A 25,538-nucleotide genomic window follows, 5' to 3' on the forward strand; every position below is an offset into this window, starting at 1 on the left:
TATATGTTGTAAAATGTTATTTTGGACCCCACTGACATCTATTGTATATGGGGGGGGGGGACTATTTAAACATTCTTCAAAATTAGAACGATATTCTGTAGGTTTAGAATGGCATGATGGTGTGTAAATGACAGAATTTTTGGGGTGAACTATCCCTTTAAGGCTTAAAATCTAATGTAATTTTGAGTACGTCTATTATTGCATCCTTCATATTTCCAAAGAGTCTTTATCATATTTATAAAAGACAGATACAGCAGTTGTGCTCTTGTAGTTGTGCCGCAGGTGGAGCTAAAGAGTCACAAGCACGCGCGCGCGGCGCGCACACACACAATACATAATGATTATATCCCTGGATAACTTTCAATTCACTAAACATTAATGTTGTTTACATTTATATGCACCATATTGCCATATAAGCAATTTCACCCTTTATGACATCATAAAAGACCATACTCTAGTTCATAACAAACTTAAAACAACACTAAATAAGTCAAAATGCATGAAATGGCATTAAACCCTTTTAAATCTTGAGATGATATTTAAGGAAACAACTGTCCATTTCTTTGATAGCACTGTTATGTCATTTATTTGTCCTCATCCTAGTGTCCTTTTCTTGGCGTGCTGACTTTGATGTGACTAGTCATCGGCATTATTGGATTGGAATTTGGAGAAATCGGGTTTTATAATTGCTGGAAGGCTAAAATCAGTGTCGAAGTCTTCAGAAGTGTGGTAGTCCATGAGATCCATTCTGCCTGAAGTTTTGTTACATCTGAATCTTGGCCTCCTACTATAAAAACATTTATCAAAATCAATTTTGTTACTCTTTACTCTTTGACGTTTACTATGAGATGCGTGTTTGGTCTGCTTGAAAATATACACTAACCTCTTCCCAGACCCAGACTGAAAAAAGAAACTATTCGGTGCAGCTTTGAGGATTGATGGAGGGTCAGTCTCATCGATGAGGACATCCAACTGTAATTAAAGCACATTAGGATTGTTTTAGCAGCCATAATTTAATCTCAGAAACACCACCTGAGCCAATCGTAGGGAAAATCAGAGCTTTATTAAAAACAACCCCCAACCACACATGGCTCTATCCAAATATCTTACCTCACTCTTTTTATTTTTAGTTTTCTCAGAGTCCACGACATCTGACCGATTGGTCTCTCTATCCAGTTTTGGTTGAGAAGGCATGCTTAAAGGATCTGTGAGAATTTCAGAGGGAACAGCTGGGTGCTTCCAAGAAGATGGCGTGTCGATGCTCCAACTCTCGCTTTGTCCAAATGTACCTGTGGAGTTCAATGTGGTTTAGGTTATCATTCATCTGAAATTCAATAGAAATTAAGAAAATAAAAAAAGTGGAAATAAAGTATCTAACGTGTTTAATAATAAAGTGTTTCAGTTAGGGGTAGGTGAACAGACATACAGTTGCCTCTGATAGAGGCAATTTATTTGTTAATTCGTTCAGGTGCTGTGCTGAAAGTTTTTGATTCACTTAAAACTAGTATTATTCCGGGATTGGACTACACTGGTTGTGTAGATTTCGCAGGCGGCATTGTGGATCCGCTGAATAAGTATTGCAGGAAACGATGCGTATTGGCAAAAGAACGCCCATGCCACAACCGTTACTTCCAAAAAAACAAAACAAAAAACATCTAAGCAACTTGTAGAAGTACCTATAAACTCCCCATGGATACTCCACATCCGCACTGAGCAGTCCATTGAGGAGGTAAGCAGAAACTGGTCCTTGTCAATGATCTTCAAGCTTGAGGAGAATTTAGTAATAATGTTGTCTTTTTTTAAATAACACATTTAAAACATTAAAACAAACTACAAAGATACATCAAATAATAGTAAATAATAACCAAGTGACTTGTTTATTCACTTACTGAACTTACCTAGTGATGCAGCTGATGTGTGCACGCCAGAAGTTCACCTCTAGAAATGAATAACACCACGTCAAGACTGTACTTAAACATAAAAAGAACAAAAAAATGTGGTCTGTCCTTACTTTCAGGAGGGTTTTGTTCAGGCTCTAGGGCATACTGCTTGACGTCATAAACGTAGATGAAGCCAACATGATCGGCTGTAAAAAGCATGCTGTCATCTTGCGTTAAAGCCATTTTCCTGATTGCCTGCTGATGCTGAGACTTAAAAATAAGATTTTGATTAGAACCTTTGCCTCATTCTGTCGACACTGAATTTATAATCAAACTTGGGAAAAGATAATATATAAGATTATATAAGATACGAATATAAGCCACGATACTTACAGCCTGAAAAGATGTGATGAAGTTTCCACCATTCAGAACACTCCAGAAATGAACATAACCTTTGAAAGAGATGAAATATGTTCTGCAAATTGTATATAAACTGATTTCTATGATTTTAATCATCACAAAGACTGGTGTACCTTCAGAATCTGATGATGCGAGCCAAGCAGAAGAGGACAATTCAGGAACAAACGCCCGAGTATTTAAGAAGATGAGGCTCAGCACTATCAATAAAAGCATTAAAAGCAGTCCATACGAGTTGTGCATAATATACACAGTTTTCATTACAGATTTGATTGAGGATCCGCAAATCTGAAATCATTATTCACTGAAAATTCATACACTGTAAAAAACTGTTTAAATAATAAGTTACCTGGTTGCCTTAATTTTTTGAGTTCATTGAAATTAAAAAAATTAGTTAATAGGATGAACATTCTTTAGGAATCAACAACTTTTATTCAAATATTATTAAAAGATGTAAGCATATTGGGTAATTGCATGTGTTTTATTTGTAAAGACACAGTGACATGCCAAATTGTGCTATTTTCATGATTTATCACATTTTTTGTGGTTCAGATACAATAATATTTTGAGTTTCTGTTTATCAAACCAATTTCCTTCATTGTATCAACTTTTTAATTTCAATAAACTCCAAATTTTAAGGCAACCAGGTTACTTATTTTTTAAGTTTAACCAACAATATTTTTTTAAAGTGTAGAAATATTTGCATACCACACTTGCTTTGTCGAGGGCTGTGGAAGCGACACATTATGCGTTCCGACACCACATTCCATATGATGATCTCCCCATCGTAGCTACCAGTGGCCAGGAGGTGTGGTGTGCATTGAGCAATGCACAGGATATCCGCTTTGTGCCCTAATCTCTGTGTGTGAAACATTTAACACATATCCCTTACTTAACAAGAGCCCCTGCATATTTGAAGTGGATTCAAAGTACATGTGTAGACATGGGTGTGAGTTGTGGAGGATGCTAATACCACATCGTCCTGCCAGGAAGGTTTTGGTCTCTGATTGAACTGAGTTTCCTCTTTGGAGTCCTGTCAAAAGAACCAAAAATGAATACCATGTGTTTAGTTTAAAAAGTAAACCCCAGCAATTCTCACAATTCTGTTCAAAGTCTGGTCACTTGATAGCCTAGAAATCTAGACGCACCCTAGCGGCAGCAAATCTAATCTGCCGCGAGTGTCGTCTAGCAACTCTCAATACACTTCTGAGCTGTAAACGACAAACTCTGATCGGGCCAATCACATCATGTATAGAGTCAGTGGGCAGGGCTTAACATAATGACCGCCGAGGTGCGTTTGCTTGCTTCTAGTAAACACAGAAACTGGCGAACGGCGGCCTTTTGAATCAGCTTTGACCGCGACTCCAAAAAGAACAAAGAACGGCACTGAAGTCATTCTTAAGAAGGGAAGATGTGTTCTGAGTTTTGCCGACCGGATACGGCGAAAGTTTAATCTTTCAACTAGCCCTGCTTCACCTTCGTTGCTCTGGTTGGTTGTAGCGATATCCTATCGCGTGCAGAGGGAGTTTGAAAGACATCCGTTTATCCCGCCCCTCGGATTGAGCCCTGTCAATGGTGAGTTCCCATTCATTCGGTTCACTCGGTACAACACATGACTATGGGATATCGTGCTCTAGCGCCATCTGCTGAAGACACCTTTATTTACGCCTGAAAGGCCAATGACGCATGACGACGTGGGCGGGAAAAAAAATAGAGGAAAACCCGAGGTGAGCAAACGATTATCAGTTTAAACTAAAGTTTGGGCTCGATATAGTGGTCCTTACAACTTACCACAGATTCAGTTATTTACGCCTGAAAGGCCAATGACGCATGACGACGTGGGCGGGAAAAAAAATAGAGGAAAACCCGAGGTGAGCAAACGATTATCAGTTTAAACTAAAGTTTGGGCTCGATATAGTGGTCCTTACAACTTACCACAGATTCAGTGATCCATGGATAATGACATGCAGCCAGGAATCGTGTTTTACTGACATTTTTATGAGCTTGTTTATAACTGTTAGACATCACATTTTTCGAGTGAATCCCACATGTAACGTTCAGGGTATTCTCACAAAAATGCGTATAAATAGTACGAGTGTGCAATGTCGTGGAATGTATACGCCAAAACTCATTTTGGCGTGTCTATGGCACGCTGTTTTTCGCGTGCATATGATACGCATTTTATGGCGTATTATACATACGAACCCCCCACCCCACCACCCTAAACCTACCCAAGCGCGTGTCATATATACGCCCCACTACCCTAAACCTACCCAAGCGCGTGTCATATATACGCCCCACTACCCTAAACCTACCCAAGCGCGTGTCATATATACGCCCCACTACCCTAAACCTACCCAAGAGTGTGTCATATATACGCCCCACTACCCTAAACCTACCCAAGCGCGTGTCATATATACGCCCCACTACCCTAAACCTACCCAAGAGCGTGTCATATATACGCCCCACTACCCTAAACCTACCCAAGCGCGTGTCATATATACGCCCCACTACCCTAAACCTACCCAAGCGCGTGTCATATATACGCCATAAAGTGCGTATCATATGCACGCGAAAAACAGCGTATCATATGCACGCCAAAATGAGTTTTGGCATATACATTCCACGACATTGCACACTCTTACTATTTATACGCATTTATGTGTGATCGGGTTGGTAACGTTATATGTGGATGGGTCAGTGTATTGAAGCGTGTATGTGGCCGCTTCTCACAAATGGAAAACAAATGTTTTATTCAAATTCTGAATGTATTATAGACCTATTAATAAAACATTTATAATCATTATATTGTCCAGACAGCGAGCAAAGAGTGCTTCCTTTATAATCACTAAAAGATGTCACTTATTCAATATAAACGCAATCTCACGAAGTTCAGCAGTGAAGCTGGTATACAATGAATCTCTTATTTTCATAATGGCTGCACTTACAGAGACGCACGTGTTAAGTGAACTCAGCACCTGGACAAACAGTCGAGCGGTGAGTGGATTCCAAGTTCAACACCTGTGATTGGTTAGTTCCATTGTAGATATTTACATGTCCGTGATTGGCTACACTAAATATAAAATATCTTAAACTGTGTTCTGAAGATGAACGGAGGTCTTACGGGTGTTGAACGACATTACGGTGAGTCATTAATTACATCAATTTCATTTTTGGGTGAACTAACCCTTTAAGGCTAACATAATTATACTAAAAGGTAAAAAACGTACATTTTAATTTCAGGGGGCCTTTAAACAGTGACGGGGTAAGCGAGAGAGTCCGTTATAGACAACGAAGTAGTATTTCCCAAAGCTTGCATAAACTTCTGCTACACACTCAAAGGTATGTAGTTTTTCTTCACAAAAAGAGTACATAATTTTAGGTGGTAGTGTAATTAGGCGATTTGGGATGCAGTACTTGTGTTTGCAGTCCTGTGCTGGATCGTTATCTCCTGTTTCCCTGCCCTGCTTCATATTCCTGACCCTTGTGTTTATTCTTTGTTTAGTCAGTTTGGTTTTCCCCCTCGTGGGTTTTTGTTTTGATTTCATTTCATTTAATAAATCTTTATATCATCCTGCATTTGAGTCCTCGTTCCTTTTTATTGTACCCAACCATGACAGGTACCCTGAGCACTTAATGCAGAATTGACAATAGATGGGAGAGAATTGTGTGTGTGTGTGTGTATATATATATATATATATATATATATATATATATATATATATATATATATATATATATATATATACACATCTTTTTTCAAAGCTCTGATTATTTTCTAAAGTGAACAAAAGCTCTTGTAATAGATTAAATAATGGACTGTCAAAAGGGAATGGAGGAATAAACCACACCAAACAGCACTCAAGCACTTTTGAGGAGGGAGGAACACTGAAGTAAATGAAATATGGAAATGGAGTGAACAGCAATAAAAGCGAAAATACCAGGGGGAAGAAACAGGTCATGGCAGTCAACCATTTTATGAGAGCCATCTGGGGAATTACGCTGATATAAAATAAGGTCGTGAGGGAAGCAGGCTGGTCACTTTATACTCACCAAGTAAATGTCAATCCTGCGGTCCCAACCAACAGAAATCACAAATCTGCCAAAAGAAATAAAAAAGTGAATCAGCCAGAAACCGAGGAGGATAATATCCATGAAGATTATGGCGCTCACAGCCAGCAGAGACTCACGTGGTCCTGTGCAGTGTCAGATAGAGGCAGTCACAAATCCGTGCACATTTTGCATCTGGGGGAAAACATAATGAAGCATTTTGATTCACAACAGCTTTTTAGGGAATGCGGGTAACAAAGGAAATCAATCAAATGGACATTAAGACCTATAAGGAATTATTGACCTTTCTTGAGGATCTTCAGGCACTGGCCATTGTTGAAGTTCCACATCTTAAGGCAGCCATCTCTTCCACCAGTCACTAGCCTGGTGAAAAAATAAGAAAACAAATAAGAAACCTGCAAAAAAAAAAAAGTAATCTTTTCCAATGTCATATATTTAATTTATCTTTACCAACCTTCTTCCACTAGAGTCAAAAGCCATACAGGTAATTGCAGAAGCTCCATGAGCACCTCCAAACTCAAATGTTTGAGCTCCAGTTTCCACATCCCAGATTTTGACAACCTGAAGTCAAATCAAATATTTTAAAGAACTACATGTAGAAAAGAGGGACTAAAAACAGGTCAGCTGGGTTGAAATGATAGAATTACCATTAAAACGCTTCTGGATCATCATCAATGTATATCTATTTGAATCTTACTAAAAATTAAGGAACCTGACTACTCACAACTTCAACCAAAAACCCAGGAAAACAAACATGTACCCATACATCAAATTGTTACTCACGCAAAGCAAACATAAGACTATTACAGTCATATAATAGCTTTGTGTGAGTATCCATGACAATATTACATTATAAGAACTAGAATATAGCACATAAGTCCTATGAAGTATGAAGTCGTATGTTTTAAGTTTATAAGCTTTAAAAAAAATTAAAAAAATAATTCAGCAAGGACACATTAAATTGAACAAAAGTGACAAATATTTTATACTTTTTTTCTATATCTTTCAATTTCTAATAACTGTTTTTCTTTTGAACTAAATAATCCAAAAATCATATAACAACTGCGTCATGTTTTCCACAAAAATATTAAGCAGCACTATAAATGAACTTAACATTTCAACATTGATAATAATAAGAAATGCTTCATGAGCACCAAATCAGCATGTTAGAATGATTTCTGAAGAATCATGTGACTGTGACAAAAATCTTTTCACAAATTTACTGTTTTTACTGTATTTTGATCAAATAATTGCAGGATTGGAGAGCAGAAGAGTTAAAAATTACCAAACGCAAACTTTTAAAAATGTTTTTATCTTTATCAAATGTTGTCTTTATCATAGCTTCATTACATGATTTTATGTGTTTTAAATATTCATATTCTTGTGTAATCGACGCACCATCCTTAATAAACCCGTCTCTTGCGCAATAACCAAAAAAATGTAATATTCCGATCTAAAATGATTTCTGACCTGTAAGGTTGCCAGAATAATAATCATACACTGTTTGTTAATAGGCCAGAGGAGAACTGGCACCCTGACTGAGTCTGGTTTCTCCCAAGGTTTACTTTTCTCCATCATGTCCTGATGGAGTTTTGGTTCATTGCCACTGTCCCCTTTGGCTTGGCTCGCTCAGTTGGGGACACTAAAATTATGATCTAAGTTATTCAACTAAATATACAAACAAACAAAAATTATTACGTCTTATTTATTTCTATAAATTATAATACTGACCTGCCAACATTGTCGCTATATGATTAATTAAAATAAGCTGATAACATCACTGTTTTCTGTTTTCACTTTGTGCTAGCCAATCGGTCAATTGCATCTAATTGCATCCAAAATAAAAGTTTGTGTTTAACAAACTTATAATATATATATATATATATATATATATATATATATATATATATATATATATATATATATATATATATATATATATATATATATATACATACTCCTGTATCAATGTATTTAAGAAATATTTGCATGTGTGTGTATGTATGTATATATATATATATAAATATATATATATATATATATATATATATATATATATATATATATATATATAAATTGATCATATATAGATATTTTATAAATAAATATAAAAATGTCCTTAAATGTATACATGCATGTGTGTGTATTAGCCTATTATACATAATACACACACATATATTATGTAAGCACAAACTTTTATTTTGGATGTGATTAGTTGCGATTAATCGATTGCCTAGCACTATTTTTTTCATGTTTAATCACCTTGAAACTAATTGTGTTAATCGTAACTATTATCTGAGTTAAGTGAAATTTTGATCTGGATCACTCATTTGTGGGTTGCTTATAACCGATCCTCCTCTTCATGGAAAACTCAGCTTCATATAATCACCAAAAGATCAGGTTTCAAAGCTCGACCTATGAGCATAAGGAACAGAGCATCTGCATCCTCTATGTATTTTATACAGATACTTCTCAAACCCACTCACCGAGCCCTCAGAGCAGCTCACCACCTGCTTAAACTGCTCACTGTATCCGCAGCACAACACTGGATCTTCATGGGACATAATCTGATTGCCCTTAGGCTGTGGTCTACAACAGATGGCATATGAAAGGAGAAAGAATGCATGACAAAATGATAATTCTAACTAAATATAACTGATAATCATAATAGACCTTTATCACAATTCCTATTCCTGGTAAGTGAAGCTGTGTATCTCTACTCCAGTACTACTGTATAATATTTACTGTATATATATATATCATATCCAAATGTGCATTCTGAATAATAAATACATGTAGTTCCCAACTGACCTGCTGCAGTCCAGTGCTTGTCTTCTCATTAAAAGTGTTTTCTCTTATTGATCATAGTTCATACCAGTTGAATTTACATTTTTAAATGAATTTAATTGATAAACATCCTTATGAAAATTAACCATGGTTTCATTATAGTAAAAATGTAGTAACCATGTTTTTTTCATGGATAGATTGCCATTTGTATCACCAGTTTTACAACAAATATCATGGTTAAACTACAATAACCATGTTTTTGTTTATTTTTTATGGTAAAATCATGATTCATTTTCATGAGAGCAGTATTAAAATAGATGAATGAATTTGCGGTAACTGCCTTAAAAAATGTAATGATTTTAAACATTTAATTCATCTTAAACAGTAATGCATTGACAGAATTCTGGCATATGTGTGAATTGGATACAGTGAAATGACTGTCAATGAAAAATGAGAGAGAATAATGACTCAAATATTTATTAAAATTAAATAAATATGTCCATTCTGATCTTATTCATCTGGTCTCACGCACGCTGCGGCTGCGTGACGGTCACTATTTAGACGCGCACCGAGCACTTGTGGTGAAATAGTCATGTATGTTTATGAGCATCGGCTTATGTTGGGTTAAAAAAAACGACGAATTCCTTTGAGTTTGGAAAATCCTGTACACAGTAATTATCAGTTTATCTCTTCTCGACACTGAAAATGTCCGGAATTTGAAATCATTCTCCAGATGCTTATTTTAAGATGCATTTGTTCAATTAATAGCACATTGAACACATCTATTGTCAATGGTGTTAATAGCACATTGAAAATATAGATATAACCACACTGCTTAGACACGCACTTCCGGTATTCCGCTGTGATAAAGGCCTATAGGTTTTGAAATCTTGTGTTATATAACATCCAAAATACATACTTTGTCTGAAGGGATAGTAAGGCGAGAGAATTTGTGGCAATGTAGAGCCCCTTCACAGCTGAAGAGTAGAGGCATGCAGACAGTTCTCCCTGGATTTTACTTGCCCTTGGATCGGCAGTAAACAGACACGTCTCATCCTTAATGTGCCATATCTTAATGAAATAAATAAAATGTCATCATTAAAAAATTATTTTCATATTTATGTTGCATAAATACATTTTCATATTTATGTTGCACGGCTCTAGAAATATTTCACAGAAAATGAAAATTCTGTCATCATTTACTCACTCTCATGTTGTTAAAAACCCATAGAACTTTCTTTCGAACGTGAAACATAAAAGGAGAATTTTTAACAATATTCTGCCCACTGTTTTCAAAATAATGACACACTAGGGCTGGGGCTGTCAAGGTTCGTAATAGTATCAAGTCTTCTTTGTGTGATGGCTGAAATTGAAGTTGTTATCCCATGCTAATCTCCTCTTTAGTGGGCTGTTTACCACTGTGACCGGATCATTGAGTCTGTAAATTGCACTCGAGAACCAGATCAGTTCGATTCATGAACAAATTATTCAGACTGGTTTTGAGGACTGGATCAAAGAAAAGAACGATTCCTTCACAGACTGGAGAGATTGAGTGGATTTAACTATTTCTGAATTTAGAAGACTTTGAACACAGTGCATGAGTCATATAGATCTTTTTTGTGGTGTTTTTTTTGTCATTTTGATGCTTGACAGCCTTGTCCTTACTCACCTTCATTATACTGACAAGTGTGATAAAGATATGCTTTGGAAATTCCCCTCCTGTGTTCAGGATAAAGATGAAAGAAAGTCATACAGGTTTACAATGACTTGAAGGTGAGGAAATGAATTTTAATCTTTGGGTGAACTATCCTTCACTGTCTGTTGGTTATACATGATTTATCATGTACATCAGTTCCACATGAATTGATTAAGTTAAACAAACATAATTTGTTCACATAATTTCAACATCATGGAATGAAGTCATTTTTAAGTAACCCAATTGAGTAGTCTCACAATGATTTTAATATGGGTCCTTAACAACAGTGGGAGACCCTGCCTCTTTAATCAAATCACAACATATTATTTTTGTATATGTTGGTTGTCACTTGACTGATTTATAAGACTATACTAACTAGCTTTCAGGGCGTTTTTACACATGGGCATGTTTGTTGAGGTCAGTGTAAGCGCGATTGTTCCCGCCGCTGCTATGCGCGAATACACTGCAGGCTCCCTCTCGATCGTATCCAAGGTAAATCAATGTTCTATCATCCCTTACATGTATTTCATTGAACTAAATGTGTCTTTTGATAAAACATGCACATGTTGCTCTGCGCAACCAAGTCCACGTTGCTTTTGAATTTATGTGAATCGTAGCACAGTCTCGAATTCAGTACCTCTGAGCTCAGCACAGCTCACCCGGGTCCCACATGATGTGAACCGTGCCCCTTTTCAAACTAAACTGTAAGTGTGAAAATGCCCTCACATTAACATTTGAATGAATCAAATGAATGACTCAATTAATTACTCAATTAGACATTTACCACCTACTGGCAGCATTAGTTTCTTATTTTTCTTATTTAGTTTCATAATTTCATAAACAAACACTAAAGGTATAGTTCAACCAAAAGTATTTATTTCTTAAGCAACTTTTGTCATGACTGTTTGATTTTTTACACAATAATGATTTTAAATTACTCTTTTGAGATTAATTTCTATTTGGGAGCCAAATTCGATGCACGTTTAATTCGATTAATTAATCGCCACATCGTGTAATTAATTAGATTTTAAAAAAATAATCGCTTGACAGCCCTAAAAATAGCACTTAGCACGGAGACGCATTTAGCTGTATACGTATACATTTTGTAGGCTACCGTATCAGCGTTTCATCCACACAGATCCGGCGTTTTGGAAGCATGAATCCGATATTTTCTGAAACCGGGTCCCAGAGTGGATAAATCTGAAAACCACATTCTTACGTGTTCGTGTGTTCAGCCAATCCGTATAATTTGCGAAACGGTGATGTCATCACACTACGTCCGGCACGGTGAAAGAGTTTAGGGATACAACTACAGGCACTATTGCGTCATTTAATTATTGTATTTGCATTATTGTAATGGTAGGTTTAGGGTTGAGGTAGGTGTAGGTGTAGATGTTAATAAAACACATCTGTTAAGTAGCAAATGTATCTATTGTTATTTTATCGTGAGATTTTGCCTCACTTCCAACCACTGCTATAGCCCATTTAGCCACAACTCTTCTTCTCCGTTTTTAGTGTATTTCATAGCAGAATTACAGTGAGTACTTGATTGGTTCACACTATATAATTTCCCTTACGAAAGGAAAATATATTTACCAAAATATTACTTGAAATATATTTTAATATATTGTAAATATATGGAATAATATATTGATGGTATTATAAAATATATTATATATTCATGTAATATATTGCAAAATATACGAATGATTGCTGCTGCAATATATTGGAAAATATAAATATTAAATCCCATTTTTGTGAATATATTTTGCTTAATGTATTGCATGATATTTTCCAATATATTCTGCAATATATTTTTGCTTTGTAAGGGTTTAATCTAGTAGATTATCACATTTTAGAGAATTTCATTAATCGAAAACAAAGAAATCACATTTAGATGAGAAAGACAACTTTGTTGCATAGTTCAGTGTTTTTATGGAGTCCATAAATGTTGCCTGTGATTCTGAACATTCAGTTAAAATTTTGCTCAGTTTAATGCTTGGCTTTCTCATATGGAGAAGATGTAAAACACTTTTTAAATTGAATAAATCCTGAATTTGCCTTTGGATATTATTAATTTAATGAATTCCTCACCTTAGCAGTATTGTTGGTGGAGACAGAGTAAATGTGCCCTTCTTCAGAGGAGATACAGAGGTAAGAAACAGGGGCAATGTGACCTTTGAAAATCCCTGTTGGTCTTCTGCAATTTCAAAATGTAAGATTACTAGCCTGGAATTGAACATCAGTATTTGATAACACAGTATTGTCTATTTTCTGAGGCATATATAGATCCGAGAAGAAATTGTCCAAAAGAATAAAAGAATTGAAAATCAGTGATGCCATTGTATGAAGAAGACATCCTGAGGATTTAAGGCATACTCAGGGAAATGAGGATTCCACATGCGCAACAGCCTGTCCATCCCGCCGGTGACCAAAAAATCTCTCTTCTCACAGTAATCAAAGGTCATGACTCCTTTAGGGATGGTGAAGATTGTTTGGTTGCCGGTTGCCCTCTGTGTGAGTTTGGTAGACTTTCTCTTTTTGTTCAACTCTCTTTCCTGCTCTTTCATGTAGGATGGATTAATGGCTCCTAATTAAAAACAGATTGTCAAACATTCATACACGCATATTGACTCAAACAGATCACAGCTGACAGATTCAGAGCCCCTTTCCCCTCTTTCTGAGTCACGGTGTGTTATTCCAATGAGTTTAACCGGAGCTTCATTGCATTGAGAGTTTTGACAGATCTCCCTTCTGGCATTAAACATGCAAGAAGCCAGAGTTGCTATTTTCTTCCTTCTGCCATATTAAACAGACATCACTTCTGAGAAAGAAGTGAGAAAGGGAGACAAACTCTTGTCTACACGCTCTTGGGTGAATTAGAATTTTTAGGTCACATTTCACCATAAAATCAATATTAAAAATAACTTTAAATTATATTTTGTGTAAATAAAACACTATTATTTTCATTCAAAAAAGCACATTTCGACCCTTATTCTCATTATCATATTGTGTTTTGCTTGTATTGCTCATCACTTTGAATTATGATTCTCATTACTGTAATACAATAATAAGGATGACAATGTGCTTGCAGTTTGTGCTTAACTAATAGTCCTAAAAATAATCTTAATTTTATTCATTTCTAATGTTTCCTTTTGATTTTAGGGTGAAATATAATCTTATTAAATTATAGAAAAGAAAATATCACATTATCCCACTGTACTGAACAATACGTTTTCACAAAAGAACAAAAAGTAATGTAATTATTAAATGTTACCTATAACAAGGGCAGAGTTGTCATGCCCAGATGAAGATACAATAGCCGGCATGCTTTGAAAATATTTCACCTGAATTGATAATAAAATTATATTAGATTTTGCACACAAAAAAAGAGACGATTATAATAAAAGGAATTTATTCAAATATTTCACTGTCGATATCTTAAACTAATGCACTAATTTCAATGTATATCCATGTGCATTGCAGCGATAGAACCACACTAGGATGAAGGACAATAAAATGCTTAAATTAATAATAATAAATATTTCACCTTTGACACCCACTCTTGGTGAACTTTCCATCTGATAAATATTACTTCTGGAGACAGAACTGCATGGTCAAGGCTTATATTTGGCATGCACTCAACCTGCGGCAATCTTTTCCACAATCTAGGGCATAAATACATTTTTAAAAAATTAAAAAAGCTTACAACGCATGCAGAAAATATACTATAAAAAGTACTGTTCCTTTTTTATGTTATTAGAATAAACATGTAATTGTAAATAAGATAAATATCATACACATTGAGCAAGGTCATATAATATTCTTAACATGTCAGTTATCTCTCCAGTCCAGAGAACATGTTTCCTCATTCATTTATTCATTCATTTATGAAAATTAGAACATGCCTGCTTGACATTCCGTTGTAATTTTGTTTTACATAACTGCACACGGACAATCTGCACAATTGAGAAACCTTGTTTACCTCAGTTTCTCCCTGATTGATGTTATTAGCAGGATGTTCACACAGCCCTAGAGTTCCAAAAGCTTTGTGATTAATTAAATATATTGTAATTCATTAAAAATTCATATGTGTCACTGCCTTTGTTTACTTACCTCAGCATCGCCATATACAATGATACATTCATCCGGGCTAGTAGAGCTAACAAAACCAGAGAATATTTTTTAGTTACAAGAAATGCAAACATTGACATAAAATCAACGAGCATAGTGTTTTCTTGTTTTTAAACATTTCAGTACAAAAAAGAAAATGCATGAGCTAACATACATACCCTTATTATTTTATTTGATATATTACAACATGTTCAATTGTAAATGCAGGACAAATTACATTTTTTGTAATTAAAATCATATGTGAAAACACTGAACATGAATTAAACACTATCAACAACTCAAAAACTTCACAGAAAAGTGATTGCATCAACATGTCTGACATGGATCTGATCTGCTCACCAGTAATCCAGGTGTAAAGGCACAGTTTCTAGTCCACTCAACTGACAGCAACTCTCCAAAGAGGAAAGCTCATAAAACATTATCTCTCTGGATCTGTAAAGTGGGAGAAAAGATGTTGTTTGGATTTACTGAGGGAAAGGTTGAAATCAGATGTGGCTGTTGTATAAAAAATGTGTTTTTCCCTAGAACACTACAAAGTTACAAAAACTTGCGCAGAATAGCAGAGCAGTCCCCAGGCTGCTTCAAGGGAATCGTCATTGCTTTGGATAAAAGCATCTGCAAATTGACTATTTCATCTTCATTTGAAACAGCATGCCATGGGCAAAAATGTTCCTTAGAAGGTTCTGTACACTACAGTGAATTATAAAGACTGGAAAAACATGCGAATGTATTTTAAGAGCAGTTTACCCAGTTCCAATAATCAGTTTGTTGTACTCTGGCATTGGCACAAAATCCGTAGCCCATTTTGGTTTTCGAATGCTGGATCTTTCAACCTGGATATGCAAACAGAGAAATTATTCAAATTATATATGGGATAATTAAAAAAAATGGAAGAGAGCAGGAACAGGAATGCAGGACAAGTAAACAAATAAAATGTAACCCACAAACACACTCTTCTTGCTCTTCAAAGAAAGCTTGGGGGTCCAGAAGTAAACAACCCCATCTTCTCTTAGAATCATAACGGTGCCGTTAGAAAGCAAGTGGATTCTCACAACAGGCCTCCCATGTTTAAGAAACTTAACGTCAGCCGGCAGAACAAAGGCTGCCATTTTACTGCGACGTATAGTCTCTTCCTCCGCTTTGTAGTCCAGGTTTACGTATTTGCAGAACTCATGCTAAAAGAAAGAGAGGAAGACTTAAATAGACTTTAATAGAATTTGTTATAGAAGAGTGTTCAATATTTCATGGTAAAGGTTATGAGTCTCATTCACTACACGTATTTGTGTATTAATATCAATATAATGTAATAATATCAATATAATGTAATAATGTTTTGATATTAATATTACACTATTAGGAAAAAATATAACATTAAAATTGGTACAATATTGGTTAATTAAGGCCATCAGGAGTTCAGTTTTTGCATACAAGTTTGAAAATTAGGAATACATTTCTTAAAAGCTTATTTTCAATCATGACTTCAATTTGAAAATGTTTTCAAGCAATTTTCTGCACAACGTATTCAACGTTACTGAATGAGACCACAAAGGTTTTTCATATGAAAAACTCGACTGAGAGAGGACGTTTGAGATTTAAAGAGGAAACCGTGAATTATTCATAGCCTACCCATTCGATTTTTCCATCACAAGTGCAATCGATCTTCATGAATAGCTGTTGAATGTGCGATTCTTTCTGTGACATTTCAAAAAGTGTTAGTCCGAAGTAATGGGTGGGAAGACAGTGAGAGAGAAATTATTGTGCAATGAATCATATATAAAGATTTTTATAACTGAATACATAAACCTCTCTGTACAGTATTTTACAGTATTTTTAAATATACTTACAGCTCCTTTCAAACCTGGGCAGTTTTTCACAACAGATTTGAATTCGGAATAATCCAACATATAGATGCCCTGCTTTGCAAACTCCTGCTCAAGAGAACAGAATTAGGAAAATCATATTTTGTCTAATGAATCATTTAAAATTATTTTTCCAAATATTCTAAATATTTACATCATAGGCCAGTTTAATTTGCTTTAGATCATCCATGGACACCATCTTCTCAATCTGTGTTGGACAGTAATAAAATACAAATAAATGAAACAAGGCAAAAATGTGCTGAAGGAGCATGTGTTGAATGTGCAAGTCTCCACAGAGAGGTTTGTAAGAAAGAAGATTAACAAAGGTTGACATTCACTGTGGCGGATGCTAATTCAACATAGTATAAATCGGCAAGTGTTGTTTGATATTTGTCGGATGATCAAACAGCACCTTCAGCATGTCAAAAAAATGAAACAGCTGCTGGTTTTCGACAGGTTGCTGTCACATGTTCTGCTCCTCCTTACAATAATGAATTCACTCGAAACTGAAATGGCGTTGTTGAAACCGACGTGATGCCCTTTAATTATGGTGTGGATCAAAAAGCCAAATGCTTCATCACTCTGAAGAAAATCAAGAGATTACATGCCGCAGTCAAATCAGTCAAACCATCTATCGTGAATAAAGAAATGGTATGATGAAATATATAAGATAAATGTAGTGGTCCCTACTAGACTTTTTAATAGGTTTTTAGATTAGTGGATTTGCTTTTTGATTTATATAAAAAAAATCTGTGCAATTTGTTAGCAACTTAAGTTTTTGAAATGGATGTTTAAGACAACAAACTAGAAAGTCTCTTTAGACTAACAACAACCTCAATTTACTCAATTCTAAAAATCCATAGGAAATTCCAGAGAACCCAAGGTAAATTAGTCTTCCAGGATGACCTAGGAATGGATAAGTAGCCTACTGCATCTGCCACATAGGCCTACACAATAAGGATTTAAATTAGGCTGGCATTAAACAGCTTAATTAACATAGGCCTATGCATTACTGAAAACAGCTGAGCTGTTCCTCTACTGAAAAATTGTAGTGTCCCTTACACTTCAATTCGCTCTCCTACTGATAAATACAGATTATAACTTTCATGCCTATTTCAGTGTGCAATCAGATGGCAAATTACCTCCAGCACAAACAAATTTGGGCTTGATAAGGGAAAAATAATTGATTTGCTTACTGGGGTGCAAGTTCAAGCACTTATGTTGAAATAAATAATAATACATGTCTGTGTCATTTTTAGTCATGACAGATTACCCTGCAATGGTTGCCCAGCTACGAATTAATGGATTTTTTACTGCATTCAAAATGTCATTTTAGGAAAAGGCTGCAGTTTTGTACTGCAGAAAGATAATGATTTGGCATATTTGATAAAGTTTTTGTGAGAAGAGTGACCTATTATACCTAAATAGCCAAGTTTCCATCCACTTTTTCCCACTGTTTTTTACTGGTCGCCGAGTGTTGAAGAATGTTTAACTTTGAGTAAAACGGATCGTCATCAGATGAAAACAAGCAAATAATAACGGAATAAAATGATTTAAAACAAAAGCCAGAGCATTTACATTTACATTACATTTAATCATTTAGCAGACGCTTTTATCCAAAGCGACTTACAAAAAAGGGTAGAGCAATAGAAGCAACGAAACAAACAAGGCCAACAACCTGTAAGAGCTGTAAGAAATCTCAATTAATTAGCACAGTACACAACTTTTTTTTATTTATTTATTTATTTATTTTTATTATATAGCCAGCTACAACAAATACTCACGTATGGAAAATACAGAACACTGGATTTTGATAGCTATGATAACAACCCATTAGGACTAAGGCTGATGCCCCAACTGTTGTCGTTAATGCGGATTTAGTGGCCCAATGGGTTGGTTTTGTATGGCATTCTAGCTAAACGCGCAGCAATAGCCATCGACAGCAAAAACTCACGTACGCAAAATACAGAACACTGGATTCTGATAGTTATGATAACTATGTAACATACCCGCCTGAAGGCACAAATCCGGATGAGAGACGTAGATATGATCAGTAAGTGCTATTCTGTATTGGTCAAGTGCAATAGGAAAAGTGCAATTGGAAAAGATGTGTCTTAAGATGTTTTTTAAAAATGGCTACAGACTCGGCAGCACGAATTGATATCGGCAGGTCATTCCACCAGGTGGGAACGGTCCAGGAAAATGTCCGTGAGAGCGATTTCATGCCTCTTTGGGAAGGAACCACGAGGCGCCGCTCACTCGCAGAACGCAAGCTTCTGGAGGGTGTGTAAGTCTGAACAAGTGAGTTTAGGTATATTGGTGCAGAACCAGTGGTTGTTTTGTAGGCGAGAACTAGAGCCTTGAATTTGATGCGAGCAGCCATTGGCAACCAGTGCAGTTTGATGAAGAGAGGCGTAACATGCGTTCTCTTCGGCTCAATAAAGACCACTCTCGCCGCTGCATTCTGGATCAGCTGCAAGGGTTTGATAGTGCATGCTGGAAGCCCAGCCAGAAGAGCATTACAATAATCCATCTGATAGGAAGGGTCTAATCTTTCTAATGTTGTATAAAGCAAATCTGCAGGACCGGGCCGTTGCAGTAATGTGGTCAGTGAAGTTTAACTGGTCATCAATCACAACTCCAAGGTTCCTGGCTGTCCTTGATGGCGTTATGGTCGATGAACCAAGCTGAATGGAGAAATTTTGATGAAGTGCTGGGTTGGTTGAGAAAACAAGTAATTCTGTCTTTGCAAGATTGAGTTTAAGATGATGCTCTTTCATCCAGTCAGAAATGTCTGTCAGACAGGCAGCGATACGAACACTGACTGTAGGATCATCTGGTTGAAATGAGAAGTAGAGTTGAGTGTCATCAGCATAGCAGTGATAGGAAAAGCCATGTTTCTGAATGACGGAACCTAATGATGACATGTAGATGGAGAAAAGAAGTGGTCCAAGGACTGAGCCCTGGGGAACCCCAGTAGCTAGATGATGTGACTTAGACACTACACCTCTCCATGACACCCTGTAGGACCTACCAGAGAGGTAAGACCTGAACCACTGGAGAGCAGATCCTGAGATCCCCATCGTCTTAAGTGTTGACAGGAGGATCTGGTGGTTAACTGTGTCAAAAGCAGCAGACAGATCCAGCAGAATGAGCACTGAGGATTTGGAAGCTGCTTTTGCCAGTCTCAGAGCTAAGTTACTGAGAGCAAGGCAGTCTCAGTCGAATGGCCGCTTTTGAAGCCGGATTGGTTGTTGTCTAGGAGGTTGTCCCTTTCAAGAAACATAGAGAGTTGATTGAACACAACTCGCTCAAGGGTCTTTGCAATGAAAGGCAGAAGGGATACCGGTCGGTAGTTTTCTAAAAGTGCTGGATTCAGAGAGGGTTTCTTAAGCAGTGGGGTTACCCGAGCCTGCTTAAATGCTGTGGGAAAGGTTCCCGTGTGAAGAGAAGTGTTGACAATGTGAGTGAGTGCAGGAGTGATTGAAGAAGAAATGGCCTGAAGGAGGTGAGTGGGTATAGGATCAAGAGGACAGGTAGTAGGGTGATTTGAAAGGATGAGTTTAGAAATATCTGCCTCGGAGAGCGGAGAGAAGGATGGAAGCGTGTTCGTGTTAGTTGTTGAGATGTGCGTGTCAGTTTGTGATGAGGAGAACTGTTTGCTGATGAGGGATGTTTTGTTTGTGAAAAATGATGCAAAGTCATCAGCTGTAAGAGTTGATGAAGGAGGGGGAGGGGGAGGACAAAGGAGAGAGGAGAATGTTTTAAAGAGTTTGCGAGAGTCAGAGCATTTGTTGATTTTGTTGTGGTAGTATGTTGTTTTAGCAGTGGAGACATCTGTAGAGAAAGAAGAGAGAAGAGACTGATACAAGGTAAGGTCAGTATAGTTTTTAGATTTCCGCCATTTCCTCTCAGCCGCCCTGAGTCCAGAGCGATGTTCACGGAGAACATCAGACAGCAAGGGGGCAGATGGGGTGGGGCAGGCTGGTCTGGATGAAAGGGGGCAAAAACTGTCTAAGGAGGATGTTAGAGTGGAGCAAAGTGTGTCGGTAGCACTGTTAGTGTCCAGTGCTGAGAACTGAGCAGGTGGAGGGAGTGAAGATGAAACCATAGTGGATAGGCGAGAGGGAGAGAGGGAGCGTAGATTACGCCGAAAGGTAATCTGTGTAGGAGTGCGTGTTGTATCAGGAGTCAGTATGAGGTTAAGAGTGATGAGAAAGTGGTCTGAGGTGTGTAATGGAGTAACTAAAGTGTTGTCCGTGGAGCAGTTGCGTGTGTATACGAGGTCTAATTGGTTACCTGATCTGTGAGTAGCCGTAGTAGATACTAACTTAAGGTCAAATGAAGTCAGTAGAGTGCTGAAGTCTGTGGCTAGGTGTTTATCAAGATGGATGTTGAAGTCACCAAGCAGAATCAGTGGAGTGCCATCCTCAGGGAAGCTAGAAATTAACACATCCAACTCCTCCACAAAGTTACCGAGGTGACCTGGAGGACGATAGACCACTACCACATGGATTTTAACAGGGTGAGTAATAGTGATTGAGTGCGATTCAAATGAACTGGCCGGTAGAGATGGTAATGGATCAAATTTCCAATCATTTGAGATAAGCAAACCAGTACCCCCACCCCTCCCAATAGGCCGAGGAGTGTGTGAAAAAGTTAAATTGGTTGAAAGGGCTGCAGGAGTGGCAGTGTCCTCTGGTTTGATCCAGGTCTCAGTTAGGGCCATGAGGCTGAGCTGAGAATGAGTCCCAATAGATGAAATAAAGTCTGCTTTGTTTACAGCAGACTGACAATTCCAGAGCAAATACTTTACATTGTATCTGCAATTTTATATAGAATCAATACAGGAACAAACTACCTGTGAAATTAGAAGGACCTCCGCGGATTTTCCGTATCATAACAACAAGCAGAGTCTCAACTGAGGAGAAAAAACGCTGCCTGCCAAAACGCTCTCAAGCGCTCACAGCGAGGCGTTTTCAGCTGAGCGCCTAGCGTTTTCAGCTGGCTAAAAACGCTTTGGTGGACACAGTGACTCCTGATAGACTGGAACAACAACACACAAAAAATACTTTTAAAGAAGGAAAAAATCATCCACCAACTTTCAGAGCTGCTACAGAAACGATTTTTGACCTAGATAGAAATGTAGTGGAGTAAAAAGTACGATATTTGTCTTTCAAATGTACGTAGTGAAGTAAAAGTCATACGTTTCCAGAAAAAAATTATACTCAAGTAAAATACAGATACTCAAAAAGTGTACTTAAGTACAGTATAACGTTACTCAAGTAAATGTACTTAGTTACTGTCCACTTCTGGCCAAAATCTGTCATCTACTGATACATAGGCCTAGTTAAATTATACTGTAGTTAATCCTCCAATAAAAAAAAATATCAACAAGAATGCGTTTATCTTTGTGTTGTGTTACAGTAACGTAACCTATGTCTTTTGTATCGTTAAGTACATAGAACATAATCAACATAACGCAGAACTTAACACAGTCCAAAAGGGATTAATTGTTGTTTCAAACCTCTTTCAGCCAATAGTATACAGCTGTAGTCCCGCAGCAGTTTCAGAACAGAAGCGTCCACAGAACCAGAAGTGAGCGGCACCCATGCACTTTATGAAGTTGGCTTGGGAGAGAAATTCAAATCTAAACACTGAAGCCCAGACTTAATCAAACTGACATTCTATTCAAATCTAAACACTGAAGCCCAGACATAATCAAACTTACATCCTATTAAATCTAAATAAGCCATCGAGACTTATGAAATCAATCAATCAATCAATCAATCAATCAATCAATCAATCAATCAATCAATCAATCAATCAATCCATCCATCCATCCATCCATCCATCCATCCATCCATCCATCCATCCATCCATCCATCCATCCATCAAAGAAAGAAAGAAAGATAGCAATATGCATTGCTTTAGAAAAAGCAATTAACTATCCAGAGTGTGCAAACTAAGTACGCTAAATAAATACCCAAATATTGAACATTACAAACCTGTAAACAAGGCAGGCTTCTTGAATATCAAAAAAGACTCGACATGAAAGACGAACACTCAATGGCACAGAGAAGAAAGGCTACAAGACAAACAAAATCGCTTCTGAGGACAAATGTACCAGTTGCTAAATCAAAACGTCATTTTAGAGCTAGTAATGGAGGTTTTGGCCATTGATAGCAGACTGTCAGTGATTCATGCAGTGTGTCGTTACAGCAAGAGCTAGCATATGTGAACCAGTGTTCGACAGCAGCGTCTACCAATACAAAACTGTAAGAACAGCACTTTTTTTACCCCGCTAGTGAAAAATGTCATGTAGCTTTAAATTGCTAAAAAAAAAATTAAAGGTAAAATCATCACTGGCAGTGCTGACAACACGTTTCTCTGCAAGTATGTCCGCAGCTACTGTGTGCAAAGTGTGTCTGCGCTCAACGCACGTATGAGTGGGAGAGAGCAGAGAGAACGGAAGAGCATATGTTCTGCTATTTCGTACGTAACAAAATTTTATTTTGTGGGGGAAAAACATGGAAATAATTACTCGTTTTATCCTATTGTCTACTATATTTATTTGCTTGGTCAGTGTCTTTGTGGGTTTTGTTTATTTTGCTGTTGTGGGCTGCAAAGACATCTGGAATAATTTGGCGAAGTGATATACTTGGATTGCTTTTGTTGTGTTTTCCTAAAAATTACTCCACACCTTTTTCAACAGCGCCTGTATAGTAGAAGTCAAATATTTAATAGTAAAACATATTAGACTATAATTTCATATGCAATATTATGGATCTACAAAGTGCACCATGCAGTCCAGCCTCCTCATTTATCATTATAATATTTGCATTTGCATACCTTGATCAGTGAGAGATGATGCTGGGGCAAGTTGCCATTCAATTTAGGTAGAATATAATTGTTGGGAAAGGCAGGCAGCCAAGCAGCAGATGCTGCACAAGTGTGACCATTTGACTTTTACCTTGAGCTCATGGAGGGTGCCAGCAGGATCTGCTCTGTAGCGTTTTCGCATTTTGAGTTTGACATCATCTCCCAGAGCAAGAGAGTGTCGTCTGGGTTCTTGCCTCAAAAGCTCTCTCTCTAGCCAAGCAGGAAGTGGTTGGCTCCTCTCAGTGGGGTCTAATATGGACCCAGTAGAATGTAGAACCCCATCAGTGCCCTGCTTCTGGTTCAGTCCAGCAGCTCCATACACTGGTCCGAAATCTATCGAAATACTGCATAAGAGTGTTGCATTGAATGTTGTTTATCATTTTCTTTTTTAAGTTATTAAGAAATAATCTCAAACACTTCATAAAGGTGCTTCTGACAACATGTCTCAACTGCTAGTTTAAAAAAAGGTCTAACATATTGTGCCATGTGTACCCACAAACACAAACAAACAAGTGTGTGTGTGTGTGTGTGTGTGTGTTTCAGATATACTGTATGTTATGGAGAAAAAATGTCCCCATAAAGATTGCAATATCCAAAACCCTTGCCAGGACATTTTTGAGGATAACCGCTTATAAATCATATTAAGTGATGTTTTTTGGAAATGTAAAAATGCAAATGAAGTTTTTTTGTGATGGGTTAGGGTTTGATAGATCATAGTTTGTACAGTATAAAAATCATTGTCAATAGAATGTCCCCATAAAACATGGAAACCCAACATGGGCGTGTTACAGATTTAAATTGTAAAATTGTTACAATAATAAAAAAAAAAAAAATTTTTTTTTTTTTTTTTTTTTACAGAATTACTTCTGTAAAAGTCTCCCTTTTTTTTTTAGGGAGAACTTTACACATCCTTAATTTCATTTTGCAAAGTCAACGCCAGGAGTGTGTTAGGTCAAATACAAATTAGAGTCAAAGAATATCTTCATATTTGTGTGTCAAAACATAAATAAACAAATCTTCAAGGACACAAATTGGCCCGGTGTTCCAGCATGGCACCAGCATTATCCATCATGGCAACAGTAAATGAACAACAGGAGGAGCGACAGTCAAGGAAAAAAACTGAATACCAATCTGGTACGAAACCTAGCCATCATACTGAGTTGAAACTCATTAAGGAGAACAAATTAGTCTATCACGAGCTGTTTCAAACAAGTGCTGAGCAAATGAAATGTTTAAATATGGGAACTGGACAACATGTAAAGATCCAGATAAATAAAAAGCATAAAGCAGAATACCTGGACTTGTTATGTGTCTCAAGTTGGGCTCCAGCAGATGAGGCCCGAATTTTCCTGCCTAGAGGCATAACTGAAGAGATCTGAGGGTATATCTCTTCTTTTTCGGCTTGGCATTCGTTCTCTTTAGAGACTGCTTGCTTGTTTTGCAAGGAGCTTAGAGACAAAGCACACCTGAGTCTCAGGTTACCTCATGTAGAGTAGGGTGGCTACGCATACATTGTGACGACAGCCACATTTAAAACCACTTTCAAATTTGATCATTTTACAAATGCATTTTAAGCAGAAACGTCCGCATTAAAATGTTCTTAAATTTTCAGGAAGAACACTGGACAAAAACAAACAAATATTATAATAATCCAAAAAGAATGTTTGCAGTAAATTTTTACTTAATGAGAAAGATATCTGTGGTATTTAAATTAAAGTTAAATTATCATTTTTCTTTTCTACACCTTGCTGTGCACATTTCTACCTTTTTATTGTGATCTGCATAATTAATCAGTTCACCGGATATTATTGA

At 36.8% G+C, this 25,538-nt stretch overlaps 1 protein-coding gene across 1 annotated transcript; it reads right to left on the reverse strand.

Moving 5' to 3' along the window:
* Positions 1 to 381: 381 nt before the first annotated feature.
* wdr95 (WD40 repeat domain 95) lies at positions 382 to 25,510 on the reverse strand. Its single transcript, XM_067450793.1, has 31 exons — positions 25,491 to 25,510; positions 25,022 to 25,174; positions 23,818 to 24,076; positions 16,999 to 17,052; positions 16,830 to 16,913; positions 16,612 to 16,677; positions 15,930 to 16,160; positions 15,733 to 15,818; positions 15,325 to 15,417; positions 14,968 to 15,013; positions 14,837 to 14,883; positions 14,402 to 14,519; positions 14,129 to 14,198; positions 13,231 to 13,441; positions 12,946 to 13,051; positions 10,075 to 10,226; positions 8,855 to 8,957; positions 6,823 to 6,929; positions 6,652 to 6,731; positions 6,488 to 6,542; positions 6,351 to 6,396; positions 3,271 to 3,330; positions 3,006 to 3,156; positions 2,414 to 2,497; positions 2,274 to 2,332; positions 2,012 to 2,150; positions 1,899 to 1,938; positions 1,677 to 1,765; positions 1,111 to 1,289; positions 884 to 972; positions 382 to 787 (listed from the first exon to the last, which is right to left on the reverse strand). Exons 1-31 carry the CDS (start codon positions 25,508 to 25,510, stop codon positions 637 to 639), a joined length of 3,228 nt encoding a protein of 1,075 aa, XP_067306894.1. The 3' UTR covers positions 382 to 636.
* Positions 25,511 to 25,538: the final 28 nt, after the last annotated feature.

The sequence above is a fragment of the Pseudorasbora parva genome, chromosome 8 (assembly GCF_024679245.1).
Source record: "Pseudorasbora parva isolate DD20220531a chromosome 8, ASM2467924v1, whole genome shotgun sequence".
Lineage (NCBI taxonomy): Eukaryota > Metazoa > Chordata > Actinopteri > Cypriniformes > Gobionidae > Pseudorasbora > Pseudorasbora parva.